A 14,477-nucleotide genomic window follows, 5' to 3' on the forward strand; every position below is an offset into this window, starting at 1 on the left:
GGCCCCAAAACAACCAAAATTAAAATTGAAAAAAAAAAATAATGGAAAAAACTAAACAAAAACAGGCAAAGAAAACTAAAACAAATAAAAATTAAATAGAACAAACGATATAGATGTCTCTCATGACTGACTGTAAGGACATTAATATTTCTGTCAGCCTCTTAGCATTGTTTCCTTTAAAATATAGGCTCTCCATTCTACTAATATTTACATTATATATAAATGTAACCAACTTAAAAATACTACATCTAACCTACGTTCATTCCCTCCCAGTCCCCCCTCCAAAATCTTTCAACAGAACAACTATACCAAGTCCTTGACAAAAACAAGGTGTGAACTGCACCCCACATATGCTACGAAGACATGCAATTCCATGCCACACACATGTGCCTTGGTTATTGCTGTTGCGTCTTTCAGAAAATCCTCCCCCAGTGAGTGAACACAACAGCCGTCGTAGAATGATGTGATGAGCAGCCAGAGTAAGTGGGGTTAACACTGGTTAGTAATGTTGTATATGGCGCTGGGATGCTGGAGTTTAGAATCCACTTTACTACAAGAGCAGCCAGAGAAGTGTTAAGAGGATAAGAAAAAATAAAAACAGAAGCAGCCAATAGGGTTGATGTTAAAAGTACCACAAGTTTCACTATGACAGGTGAAGAGGTTTCAATCCAAAGAAGACTTGTTACAAGCTAATGGGATATTGAGAATCAGAGTTTCAAAGGGTTTTTCCATTTGCCACCTTGCTGTGTATTTTAAAATCATTGGAAGACTTGACTGTCTGAAGAGTGAGCATCAGAAGAATGTTGTAGTAACTTTTAAAAACTGTTTTAACCAATACAAATGCTATTCGATACCCAATTTTCTTCCCATCTTCTGCAACCTTAGTAAACATTTAACAAATTTGCACCTGCAGCTCCCACACATTTGCTAAGAGTTGCACTTGTTTTGCTTCTTTATTCCATGTTTTTCAGAAGGATTTCTAAAAGAGGTTACTCTTATTAAATCATTTTATTGAGAAACTCTCTTCGGGTTTCTATAAACTACGAATGGTTACTTGAGAGATAAATGTCACCAAAAACTAAGTGTATTCATCACTGATCACTGCAACCTGGAATTAAGTCAGCCTATTTTTAAAAGGTGAATTTTTTTAATACTTTGAGATCGCTCTTCAATATATTATCCATTTCTGGTTGTTAATCTGATTCACTGTTAATCTGATTCATCTCCTTCAAAAGACTGCAAGAGTCAATCTCTGTTGAAGTAACTGCAACTCAAGTTTTTCAGACAAAGAATTACATAATACATGAAAAATCAGGAACAGCAACAGTCGATTACATGCTAGGGAAATATGCATCTCTGGTTCTGAACCACTGATTGACAGACAATTTAAAAGACCCTGTTGGGAATAGTTGAGCAATAAAGAGCGGAGTATACGCAATACGATTTATTCTGGTTCTGGGAGTGAGATGGATTTTAGAGCAAGTTCTGTCTTTAGGGTCAATAACATTTTTCTTATTAACATTGTGTACTGCTTGTGACCTTATATTATCTTTAGATTTGTAAAAAATAATTTAGACCATGTTTCCTGTTTAGGCCAGAAAATATCAGCAAAATAATGGTGAATTCTTATGAGTTTATGGCAGGCAAAATCTGGAGCCTCAAAAGGTAGTGTCTAGCATACTGCATCGTGCAGTGGAAATGGAAGGCACCCAACAGAAAGACACTGCACACTGTATTATACAAGTTCAAAGCTTTAACCAGGAAGAAAAGGTCATTCATCATTCTTGATGTTACCAATATTACTCGTACATTTAATATTAGCACAAAATGAGACACTATGGGGTCAATCTCCTACATGAACTCAAAAATTAACTCTAATGCAAATATAGTTATAAGATTTGGGGTCAGGAATTTTAATTTGCTATAAGTTTGTGAAGCTCCTATCACAACAGGAGCCCAACCTGGTTGACGTCTAAGCCTGACACAAAATAAGTTGATAGCAGCGGCCAGGGTCTCCCAATCAAGATTAGTGTCAAGTTAAGGGCAAACAGAAAAAAATATTATTTCACAATAACCAAACGTTGAATACACTATGGCAGGAGGTCAGAGAGGCTAATACTGTGGTTGGATGATACTGTGACAATTATAAACGTTTGCCAGTTACAGAAGCTAAAGTTAGTCAGTGCCTATGCTTTAGAAATTAACCAATTGTTTTTAAGGGTCAGGAAGATATTTACCCTATCCATGCCCCAACCCCACATACAATACTGCAGAAATGACCAAATGCACTTCGGTGGGGTTTCTGAAGCACTGGATATTGGCCATTGGCAAAAGCAGCATACTGTCCAGATAGACCAGTGATCTGATTTATTATCGTTTCTCAACCTTAGGTAAGCAATTTTTAAATAATCTCATCACTGATGATAATTTAGAATGACATCTTCCAACTTTGCCCCTTAAGATAAGCAAAAATAAAAGTGATTTCTATAAGCTCAGTTTATTACAGTATTAAATATTCTTCCATATGAATATACGCAGAACAGGGAAATGAACCCTGCTTTACAGAACTTTTACAAATGCAGCCTTGTTTTAAACAGGCCTCAAAATAATTAAACAGTTTTGGCTTGTTTATTTCACACAATGTTAACTACACATTATTTTCGGGACAAAATGCTGCCCCATCTTGAAGCTATTTCCAAGTCTTTCTAAGCTAAGTTTTAAGGGGAACACCACTTCTCATCTCCTGTGGCTCCAAGCAAACACCCAAGGGCTACTCTTTACCTAGACTATTTCCTTATCTCATGCATTCAAATTCACTCCTTCCCAGTTTTACTTTCAATATAAAGTCGCCAAGATCAAACACTAGTCACTAGTCTTAATCTCTGTTCTGGCTCAATTTGCAGTTGCTCCTCTCCATTCTCACAGTGATCCCTTTTGAAGAAAAGCTCTGGGTGGGAGTTGTAAGGCCACTGGATATTGTAGTTAATGAAAAATAACGTTAACTCGCACACAGCTTGTCTAGCAAGGAATGGATGCCACAGGAGTCCTAGCTCCTCTCTCTGCTCTGGGGAAAGAGAGAAGAGCCTTGTGACAAATCCAGAAATTCATTCAACTCCCCCAGAGCTTCCAGAGGCTCCCAGGTTCTCAGACTCTTAACAGCAAGTTGCAACCCCTAAAGTTCTTTTCACCAAGCTGGGGCAACAGTTAACATTCTCCTGTGGCTAATAAAAATAATAAAGAGCAGATATCACTGACCCAGTGTTACTCAGGAAGATCAGACTTGATTGCTGGGCTCACACTTGCCCTTCTGGTTGACAGGAGGCCTGGATTCTGCATGTATCTGTATTGCACTTTAAAGGCTATGTTCCATTAGAACATATCTGACTGTATAAGCAAGGAATTCCTGCCCCAATTACTACACAATGAACATCAGACTATTTATTGGACTTCCTAGCTACATAGTTTGTTTTTCCCCATGGGTTTGGAAGAATTAAAAAAAACTCCCTTACTAGACACCTGCCCTCAATCAGTATTATGCCATGAAGACCCTTGCAAGGGATTCAGACTCCATGCAGGGGGAGGGAGCAGGGTTAAACATGCACAGTGCAGCAACATTTCCAGACATCATTTGTAAAACCTAGCACATGAACATAGTCTAGGTGTTTTGGCAGCACAAAATTAGTACTTTCTGATGATCCAAGACAACCATTCAGAGTTCGAACATTCACAACAACTAATCAATTAGACTATTGAAAAGTAACTTCAAAGCACTGACAAAGAAGAAACATCCTCCTGTTGATCCAAGTTACAATTCAGCAAATTTGACCAGCTCTCCCAAGCACTGCTTAGTGCCCACTGGTGGGTGAATATAATCTCCACATTAATAAGAGTAAAGCATGAGATGTGTCTGCTTAGCCATGCTACTTTTCACTACTGGGGGGGGGGGGGGGGAGAAGAGGGGTGGAGATGGACTGTACTTTATGCAGACAGCCCAAGCAAATTTCCTGGACTTTAAGGGGGTCAATAAAGGCAGCAGTTAACCTTTGCCAACAATACAGGCAACTGGAAGAATTGACACTTACCAGCCTCTGCTGCTCCAACAAGAGATCTGCTTCCTCTTTCTCCTTCTTGTACAAAATCTCCATTTCTTGTAACCTGGAGAGAAAAAAACCACAAGGGATGCAGAAGCAGCCATGTAGACCATTATTTGCGTTAGTGTTACTCTGTCCACAGAATCTGTTAAGTAACAGAGACAAGGGCAAGTCTGGGGTGTACATGAGAGTGTCAATACACTAGCATGAAAGGTACTATTCTTCCTGCCTCCTTCAAACTAGACACTTTTCAGTTCACTTGGAATGAGAATTACCCTAGATCTCTGACACCAAGAATTTGACCTATTCTGTTCCACTGTTGCCTAAATTAGTGACTGTACTCTATGAAGTGTACAAAAAGCCTTATTTAAGCAAATGATCCACAAACAGGAAAACATCAGTTGTATAATTGTATTTAATCCTTTATTTTAGTTCAATTAGACATGTCACAGCATACAATTAAGGCTACAAAGTGTAACTCTTACTGTGTATGAGGAGTCACAAGTACTATTGCTAGTTTGTATATTTAATAGTTTGATTTATTAACAACCCAGGAGTTTAGTTTCCTCCAAATACAAGGAAAGGAGCAGTCTCCGTCAGTAGAGCACCGTATCTAAGTGATTTCTGGTCCTCTTAACCCTTATGAGCAGACAGCTTTGTGGAGGCAAAACTCAGGGAAGTCCCAGATTGACAATGAAGGAATGCTGGAAGATTATGCAGTTTAAGAACAGATGTGCCAAGAGAACATCCAATTGCTCCCCCGATACTTCCTGCTTTGACCATAAATTTGATGCTGGGGGGGGGGGGGGGGCAATAAATGGAGGTTTAAAGAAGTAGACTCCTAAAATAAAAGAGGTACAAACATGAGCAAGTGTCCTGATCCTCCACTTTGGGAGCAGAGGGCCTTATTGACAGATACAGCTTTAGATCATAGAAAGATGTGGGCAAATTTCTTTCAGAGACACTCTACGATACAAAAGAGGCATATGTTTGTGTTAATCTAGCTTTGTCTGGATTTTTTTTTTTTTTTTAAGTGGGAGGCAAAGTCTGTCTCTGGTGCCCTCATTTCACAGGGAAGTAGGAATTAACCAGTCTTTCCTAGAGAAAAGCAGGCATTAACTTCAGACTGGTGTAAGAGTTGGTGCCACCCTAAACAGGTCTAACGAAATATATCAGACATGCCAAGTAAAACAACAGTTAGTTTAGTCCACTTACCTCTTCTCCATCTCCTGCTTCATATCAATGCCCTGTTTCTCCAAGAGTTCTCTCTGAGCAAATGTCCAGTCTACTGGTTCAGAGGGAGTTTCAGCTGATGGAGTCTTCTCCCTCTCTGCTCGTGCTTGCTCAGGGTGGTTGAATCTGAAAACGTGATTTTTACCCATGATGATACGATTTCCTAAAACAGTAACATAAAAAATTAACTCTTTAGCGTAAGAACTCCAGAATCAGGTTGAGACAAAGTTTAGTATCCAATGAAGTTTACTCTAAGCTGTTTAGGTAACCAGAGCATCAGAAGACAGGATTTCCCAATGAGAATTTGGACAATATTTAAACTTTTAGTAGTAGGTGGCCAAATGGGCAAAAGGAACACCCTACTTATTGCAGAGGAGGTTAAACTGTACATCCCACTGCATGCCCCAGAAAATGTCACATAAGAAAACCTGCCTATAGAGCCAGATTTAAACCCCTGCAGAACCATACCACAAAATAAAGAATGACTTGCTGATGGACTGACAGCTATAACAAGTAAGCTAGTCAACTAATTTTTGTAAAAGAGGTGCAGAAATCATGGGCAAAAACCACCCCACAAACATTTCTATTTTAGATAATCTAACCACAACCATTTGAAGAATGGATGCTGTACATTTTTAAGTAGAGATTTGCCTGATATGTCACTTAAGTTTCTACTTAAGTCCTAATCAGTGGAATTTCTGGGGAGACATTTATTTCATTCTCCATAGCATAAGTAAGAGCCACAGTTAAGTGGTAAGGCAAGAATTGCATCTAAGTGCTACAGGAATCAGATGTACAGGAAACTTAAAACAAGTGCCTAGCATAATTGATAAAATACTTCTGCTCTCTCCATGTAACATAAATGAACCTCCAGAGCAATCAAGACTGTCACTGTGAACCTACTAGTAAAACAACCACCTTCTAAAGAGGTTAATGATTTTTAATCAATAGTTTTAATAATGTAATTGTCAAGAAATAGGCACTGAAAAGATATATAGGAAGCTATTTATAAAAATAAATTAGCTTGAAAGAACAGGAGTAGCAAGACATGCCCAGCTTGCACCTGCATTTTCAAAAGAGTGGGATGGTTGGAAGAGAGACTGGAAACCAACTCCCATCCACACGACCATCATTCTGCTGAAATTGATGCACTTAATTCCTTGCAAGCACCCACTTACACTCCAGACTCCATTGCACTAGATTGCATTTCAGGACTAGAAGAACATATGCTCATGATTTAGAAGAAACTGAACCCTGCTGGTCTCAAACTCACAATTTATGAAAGCCACTCTCCCTGGCCCCTGAGACATGAGGAGATCTAACCAGGTTACTTAGTAGAGTTAAAAAAGGAAGGAGAGTCACTGTTGTACTCCTGCATGGGGTCACATCTTAGCTGTGCCAGAGAAGCTGGGGATTTTCCATCAGCAGCTGGCAGTCTGTCTGTTCTCTCACACTGCAACTGCCAAGGGCAGCAGTCTTGGCTAAATACATACTGGAAGAATATCAAAGTATGTAGGGAGAGAGAAGCAAGCAGAGAGTGCCCTATGTTGCAGTGATCATTTAAGTCCATCTTTGAGCTGTTGCAATCTGAAGGGCTTGAGAAAAAGAAAAGCAGGAACAGTCACTAATGGCGAAAATGAGGTTAACTCCTATATGGTACCTCCACTACAAAAAAAAAAATAATAATAATAATACATCCCTTATCTTTAACAGCATCCAACTTTCTTCACTAGTCCCACATGAAATATCCTGTATGGACAATTCCTGAGGAACAATCTGTCCAAAAAAAAAAAAAAAACCAACAACCTCACACTTCTGAAGTCTCTTACCTGAGCGCAATTGCACAGGCTGTACAACCCTCTTGCCATTGACGTATGTTTCTGACCGTTCACAAGGCTCCAGAGTAACAATAACTAGAAGAAACACAACAGCATTAATGCCACAGAACTCAGTTTATTTAGTGAATGTCCCACAGTGAGGAAATGCAGAAAGCCTACCAACACATTGCATATAAGCAGACAATGCACTGCTCCCTACATCCTCCACAAAGATTCCAGGGAGATTATTCTTTGATATTACATCCTGGTTAGGAATGGATAGCAGCACATGACAAAGTGGCGCAGTTTTTCAGCCAGTATTTGACCACCCAGGTAGTACAGGTATCCATGTAACACATTTGCTAGGACTGTTTTGTTTTTTCTCCTCGTTTTTTCACAGGTGTAATGACTGTGCTGTCATACTGGATATTTGCACTGCCCAAACCTTGGTCAGGCACATACATGCCTTGTTATAAGGTTTGAATAATGAACTTAGTACATTTCACCCATCAGCACTTTCATTTCTTTGTAATTGATTTCAGCACTGCAATTATTGTAGGCAGATGTGACCAGCATTATGGGCCTGATCCTGAGACTTACTCGGCACTTTGTTCCTACTGAAATAACTTGGAGTCACAGGGGCTCAGCATCTCATGATTAGATCATATTTGCCTCAGTAACACCACTGGCAGCTAGAAGGAACGTTGGCTAAGACTCCAGAGTTGTAGCAAGTAAAAGTTAAATACTTCTATAGCAATAACCTAAATAACCCCTTATAAACACTAAATTCTCAATATCCAAGATAAGCAAGTATTATCCCTGTATTATAGGTGATGGAACTAAAGCAAAGGGTAAGTGATTTGTCTCAGACCACTGAGGGATTTGGTCAAAGCCAGGATTAAAACTCAGGTGTTCCTGAGCTCCCACTGTTATCCTCCGACTAGCCCTATCATGGGTTCAGTTCCACTTTTCAAGAGGCAACCCGGTCACCCAGAGCAGGACAGAAGGAAACACCATTTATAGTCTCATCCAAAGAAGAGCACCTTTAACAGTGTAAAATTCGTTTAAGTTGTACTACACATTCCACCTGGTCACAACACAAAGGATCAAGACTGGATATGAATGCTGGCCCAAAGCAAGAGTGCTACCATCTGATCCAAATGAATGTAGTACAAAAATGTAAAATCTTAGTACTGCATTATTATAGTTATAGCTTCATCTCCAATAACTAAGTCATTACACCCACAGAGAAAATAACTTCACTGATCTGATGCACAAGGGCTATTCAAACCCCATCTAGCCTCTCAGCTCTTCTCCCCTCCACACTTCAGACACACATTTCAGACCACAGCTGCTAGTACAGAGATCAGTTTTTTGAAAGACTCAAACTATCCAGTGCTGAAGACCACTTTCATGGGGAGAGTTGCGCTTACTCCTGCATTTATACGTAGGAATTGTAAGTGCCATCTCACCATCACCATTGTGGTTCCTCTCACTTCGGAAGAGACAGTGTTCCTCTTTAATGTGAGCCCCACTCAGCACAATGTCTTGTCGCCGCTCGGCATCTGCCTGTCCAACCCTGCACCCAATAAAAAGCATTTTAGTCACAACTCAAACATTGTCTACTCTATAGCCCATACAGCAGATATATTTTTCTGGCTATGGTGGGAATAAAATACTACAGACTATTAAATCTATCCCTTACATTTTAAGAGCGGAGAAAATGCATCCTTAAATTTAATCTTGCGCATGTGAACAAGGACTGATTTCATTAAGCGTGTGTTTACACTGCTAGCCAAGAAAATAATATACCTGGGTTTGAGTGATGTGCTTAAAAAGGGAGAAGTGTGGAAAAAAACAAGAATGGAGAACTACTTTCAGTTTAATTTAAGGCAACACTAGAAATCCAACCAGTTTTATAGAGCTGAGCAGTTTTGAGTACTCCACTTACCCAAGTCCCCCAACCATTTTATATGGTTTTACTATAAATTACACCATCCTATATTTTCAAAGTGGTTTCTCTTTCTTGTTGCTCTGTGAAAGACCCAGTGGAAAACATCTAGGGAAGCTGAGTGACAATACACTGTACTATTAAACTAAATTAAATATATTTCTCTAATCTGTAATTTATGGTAATCTTAGGTGTTACTTGCAACAGCAGGTAAAACAGTTCAACAGAGAAGTGTAATTTAAACTGATGTCCCTTTAACAAGAAGTCTTAAGTGTAGTAGAGCCAAATCTCACCTAGTGATGCCATCTTTGATATAGTAAAGTAGACATTCTGACATGAGTGGATCTTCATTGAGGTTCACAAGATGAGGTGTCTGCAACAAAATACAGAACATGTTAATTGAGAGCTGAGTACCTTCAACAGCTTTGGAGACGGTAAAGGAACCAAACCACTTCATCATATATATCAGTGAAACTCCAGATTTCTCCAAAAAAAACCACATTTCTAAATTAAATGCAAACTTTTTCACACAGGCAGAGACCCATCTCAGGATAGGGGACAAATATCAGATTAACAGCTCCAGTTGGCTGATATTCTAGGTAAAGGATGCAGTGAAGAAAATATTTTAAACTGAAGAATTACAGATTCCTTGTCTCAGTAAATCTTGATAAAGGTGAGAGGGAGGGAAAGTTCAACAGCAGCATTCTTCCATATGCTTTGGTGTGAAAATGCTAGATTGTTGTGGATTTTTTTTTTTTTTTTAAATATAAAGAACAGACCCTCCTTATGCTCCATCTCCAGAGCTAGTAAACCTGGAAAGGATATCTAAACTACTGATGCTTCCTCATACAAGCAGCTAAGAATCTCTTCATCTACTATGCTACTCAACTTAAGTCTCTACAATTATTAAACCAACCTTCTTTGGTGAAAACACCCCACTGGAATCAGCAAACAAGTCACATGGCCTTGGTGTGAAAATCTGGCCAATGAGATAGCAGCAAATCACAGTTTAAAGAACACAAAAGAAAGGGTAAGAAACAAGAATCAGACCAAAGGACACTGAAAATATTAACAAGCCAGTTTCTTGTAACCTACAACTGTATTAGTAAGCAGATGATCTGTTTGGGTCATTCCCTTAGGAATGTCCATCAGTTTATTGTAACTCCAAAAGAAGTTTACTTGTTAGATGTGTAATAGCATACAATTCATGGAAGCTCAAAGGATATTTACATATCCTTTGATATGTAAATGAAATTGGTTCTGCTTTAAGCAGGGGGTTGGACTAGATGACCTCTTGAGGTCCCTTCCAACCCTGAGATTCTATGATATGAGACAAGACAGCTGAGCTGATGCATGCTGTGAGAGACAAAGCAATAACCTTCACCTAGAAATTAAAGTATAGTATTTACATGGCACCTGTGCACTAGCAATAGGAACTATGGCCCCAGGGATGGGACAGGCCTTGTCAAATTAAAACTGCGCCCACTAGCCACCATTGAGAAAAGCATTCTTCAGCACAAACAAGGACTTCATATTGTCCATAGTGAAGTGTGGACTGAGCACAGTGTCTGAAAGGAATGGTGTTTGGCTTACTGTTAGCACCAAATAGGATTATAGACTACAGACCCAGTCAAACTGGGTCAGAGAAAAAAAAAATCCTTTGCTGTCCAAGAAAGTCAAAATGCCCAGGCAGCTATGTCATCCAACAATAAATTGTTTCTGGGCTTCAAAATTTTGGGGAGTTAGCTGAACAAATATGGGAGGTCAGTCCAGTGCAGAAAGTGACCTTGAAGTCATGTAAGTACCCACATATCAATTTACTAATTCACTTTGAATGGGGTTTATTTATGAAAACGATAAATGGAAATAAAGGGGAAATGACAGCACTTACTAGTAAATAAATATTCATACACTGAAAAATTTTTACTGCACTCAGAAATCCAGGATTTCTTATGAAAAAATAAATGATCGGAGTACACATTAGGGTGAAATCTGCATAGTCACGCAAAGAAAAATACAAAGTTGGCAGGATATATTATTTTTCTGTTTTATAGTACCTAATATATGAGAATCCTTTGTATAAATTTTTCATAAAGGAGATACTCTTTTTGCTTCTGTTTTCGAGCTATTTGATGTGAAAAATTCTAACCTATTGACACTTCCTGCTACAGGCAGCCAGAGATCTCAGTTTAGAACTTCACAAAAATCTAAACTGATTAAAACAAACCTTCTTTGGTGAAAACGTCCCATTGGAATCAAACAAGTCCTGTGGCCTTGGTGTGAAAATCTAGCCAAGGCAAGGCACCATGCAGGTTAAAGAATAAAGTTAAGAGAAGTCAATAGGAGAGCAGATAGGCTGAGCGTCAACACAAAAAACATACCAACCAGCAAGAGATCAGAGAGGAGCAAGTCAGATAATTTGGGAATATGTCTGTACAATTTATGAATTGAATGTGAGATTATGAACCATGTGTGTGTCAGGCTGCAAACTCCATTTTGAATGTACAGCCTTTTGCCCTTTCTATGGCTTGTTTGCTTTCATGTGGCATATCTTCTAAAATCAGGGTTCTCAATTATGGGAGGGTGTCACGAACCATCAGCCTCCACCCCCAAACCATGCTTTGCTTCCAGTATTTAGAACAGTGTTAAATATAAAGAAGTGTTTTTAATTTATAAGGGGTTGCACTCAGAGATTTGCGGTGTGAAAGGGGTCACCAATACAAAAGTTTGAGAACCACTATTCTAAATAGTCCTCGGGTTTGCGGGTCTTTCCCCGCTTTGCCCCACAAAGCCCTCTGTCCCACTTGAAGCAGTTCCAGTCCCACAAGGCTGGCTGGGCTCAGCTCCCTGCTCTAAGCGTTGCAACCTTGCCTCTGGCACATAACACTGCTCTGGGTTGGTCCAGCCAGCCTAACGGGGGAGCCGCCGGGTACAATTTGAATGAGTGCCACACTGCCTGCCTTCCTGGACTCAGATGGTTCTCCAAGGGCTCATAAGGGAAGGGTGAGATAGAAAGTGAGGGATATCACTGTTGCAGATGTTTGTTTTGTATGAACTGTACTCTCCTGTACTTTACATGATTAAAGATAAGAGCACAGGAGTGTTAGACTGAGCAAAAAGCCTGTGTGTGTGTATTGACTGCTTCACAACTACTGTATGCCACAGAGAGTTTAAATGTAACCAGAAGTGTCATACCTTTACGGTGGAGTTCTGGGGGAGGGGTGAGTTTAAACACCAGAGCATCTGAAGGGTCAGCATTGGGAGTTAGGTGGCTGGACAGTGGGTTCCAACACTTAGCAGAGGTGCCCGATAGAAAGTCTGAGCCCTGAGACTGTGTCTAGAGACCCCAAAACTGTGGCAGCAGCTGGACTCAGTTCAGGCTCCCAAAGATTGAAACTCCAAGGATCCAGAGCATAGAGGACTGGATTCCCCTCCAGCAGTCCTAGTGGGTGTTCGGGAAGTGTGTTCAGAGTGAAGTGACTCCTCTTACCAGCAACCCTTAATGGAATAATCTGCTCTGAAGGGAGCCTCTGTGGCCCAGTGACAGAGTTAGAGGGGGCACAGAAATTAAACAGGACCCTTCCTCATCCCAAAAAAGATAAAGCTAACCAAAGACTACAAGAGAAGATATGCCACACTGCATTACCGCTGCTCAGTGAGCAACAGGAAGGCATTTAGAGCTGTAGAAGAGTTAGGAACTGCTGTTGTAATCTACTGAAAGACGCCAAATCCTACACGAGAGCTCAGCTACTACAAATAGCATTAAGGGATTTACACAGTATGGACATTTAGAAAAAAGTGCCTTGTGGTTTAGATGTGTGTATTTTGGTGCACAGGCAGTCCTCAGACTTATGACACAATTGGTTCCTGAAAATTGCGTCGTAAATCGAAACATCATAACTCAGAACCACAATCCAATCCATTGCAGGACCAAGCGTCGTAAAGTCAAAACTGATGGTCTTAAGTGGAATCAGGGTGTCAATTCAGAAATGTCAAAAGTGCCATTCGGCGCAAGTCAAACGTCATAAAGTCGAGGTCTGCCTATACTAGATTTTAATGAAAGTCAGACTGCCCTGTCACTGGGTAACCATAAATCAGAAAGCTTTTTAATCAAGAAAGTTTGGCAATTTGAAAGATGTTTTTGGTACTGGTAAAATGGGCAATTCAACCACCCTGAAGTCTATTGTTTTTTGGCACAATAGATACGCCCATAGACATCAGTGCAAATGTCCCATGCCCAGTGTTCAAGGATCTAGAAGGACCTCCCCTACTCTCACCCCTCCAGGGTGGACAGTATAGTTCAGTTTCCACAGCTCATTTCAAACAGTACCCTGCCATCAAGAGAGCAAATTGTGGAGATGGTTATGTTTGTGATGTGGATCTCGTTTCATTCAGGAACTGGACAGACAATTTTATGTCGTTTGATTTGTAAAGCTGATACAGATACTATGGAAGTTCTCCAATACCGCAGAGATGGGCACCAATATGAAGTATCATAGAGTCATACTAGTGCCTCTGAAGTAAAAAAGGTTTATAAAACATTCTAATTTTCTATCTAGAGCGCTAATACTTTCACAGCTACAGCTGTCAATTACCACAGGAAGAACTATAAAAACTAATCTAGACAGGCAGTAAGGAACAGAAGCAGAGGGGACTAGTAACAGATCAGTGGTCTAATGGGTTTATTTTCTCTAGTACATATTTCCACAGGCGGAACTTGCTAACTTCTATTGAAGCAACTACACATCCCTAACAGCTTTCATACACAAACCTGGTCAGCTGAAAAAGCATCAAGAGAGTCATTAAACAGAGTTGATGGCCTCTCAGGAAAAATCTACATGGTGATATGATCCACAATGTGAGAGAAGAGAAAAAAACCTCAAGGAAATGTCTCACGAGACTGAAGAAATATTATGAACCTTAGATGCTTTAGTAGTAAGTTGCAAAGGACAAACCAAAACCATTTGTAAGTGAAACATGTTCATTTAAACACATCAGGAAAAACAACATATCATTTCAGCTAAAGGCAAATCAATAAATCTGCCCTCCCGGGCTTCTGTGCAAAGTCTTCAGAAGGGTCCCAGTTAACACAACACTTGCAGTTCTCAGATTTTTTATTATTACGCACTTAGGTAATGATGCCCAGGTCTCAATCGAAAAACTAGGCTAAGGTTTGTTTTGAGGGGGGAGAAAGGTCCCATTTCAGATCTTGTAACTAATAATTACTGTGTTCACTGCATGGATAACTCCTCCCACAGCTCCCTCTTCTCATGAAAACGTTCACGTGGCATTAGATTTATCATATTTCCATAGTTGTGCCTCTTTCACCTTTCACTAACACTTAAGTAGAACTATTGATATGGACTAAAGGACCACTGCTCCCCT

At 39.9% G+C, this 14,477-nt stretch overlaps 1 protein-coding gene across 6 annotated transcripts in view; it reads right to left on the bottom strand.

The window, feature by feature from the left end:
• Positions 1-14,477, bottom strand: part of KIF1B (kinesin family member 1B) — a 139,108-nt gene that overhangs the window by 62,368 nt on the left and 62,263 nt on the right. For all 6 annotated transcript variants that reach the window (XM_054008925.1, XM_054008921.1, XM_054008922.1 and 3 more), the window contains 5 exons: positions 9,386-9,465; positions 8,614-8,720; positions 7,154-7,237; positions 5,307-5,487; positions 4,083-4,155 (listed from right to left, as the gene is read on the bottom strand). In XM_054008925.1, coding sequence (XP_053864900.1) covers positions 4,083-4,155; positions 5,307-5,487; positions 7,154-7,237; positions 8,614-8,720; positions 9,386-9,465 — 525 coding nt within the window. The remainder of the gene's footprint in view (positions 1-4,082; positions 4,156-5,306; positions 5,488-7,153; positions 7,238-8,613; positions 8,721-9,385; positions 9,466-14,477) is intronic.

This window comes from Malaclemys terrapin, chromosome 19 (genome assembly GCF_027887155.1).
Source record: "Malaclemys terrapin pileata isolate rMalTer1 chromosome 19, rMalTer1.hap1, whole genome shotgun sequence".
In the NCBI taxonomy this organism is placed as follows: Eukaryota; Metazoa; Chordata; order Testudines; family Emydidae; genus Malaclemys; species Malaclemys terrapin.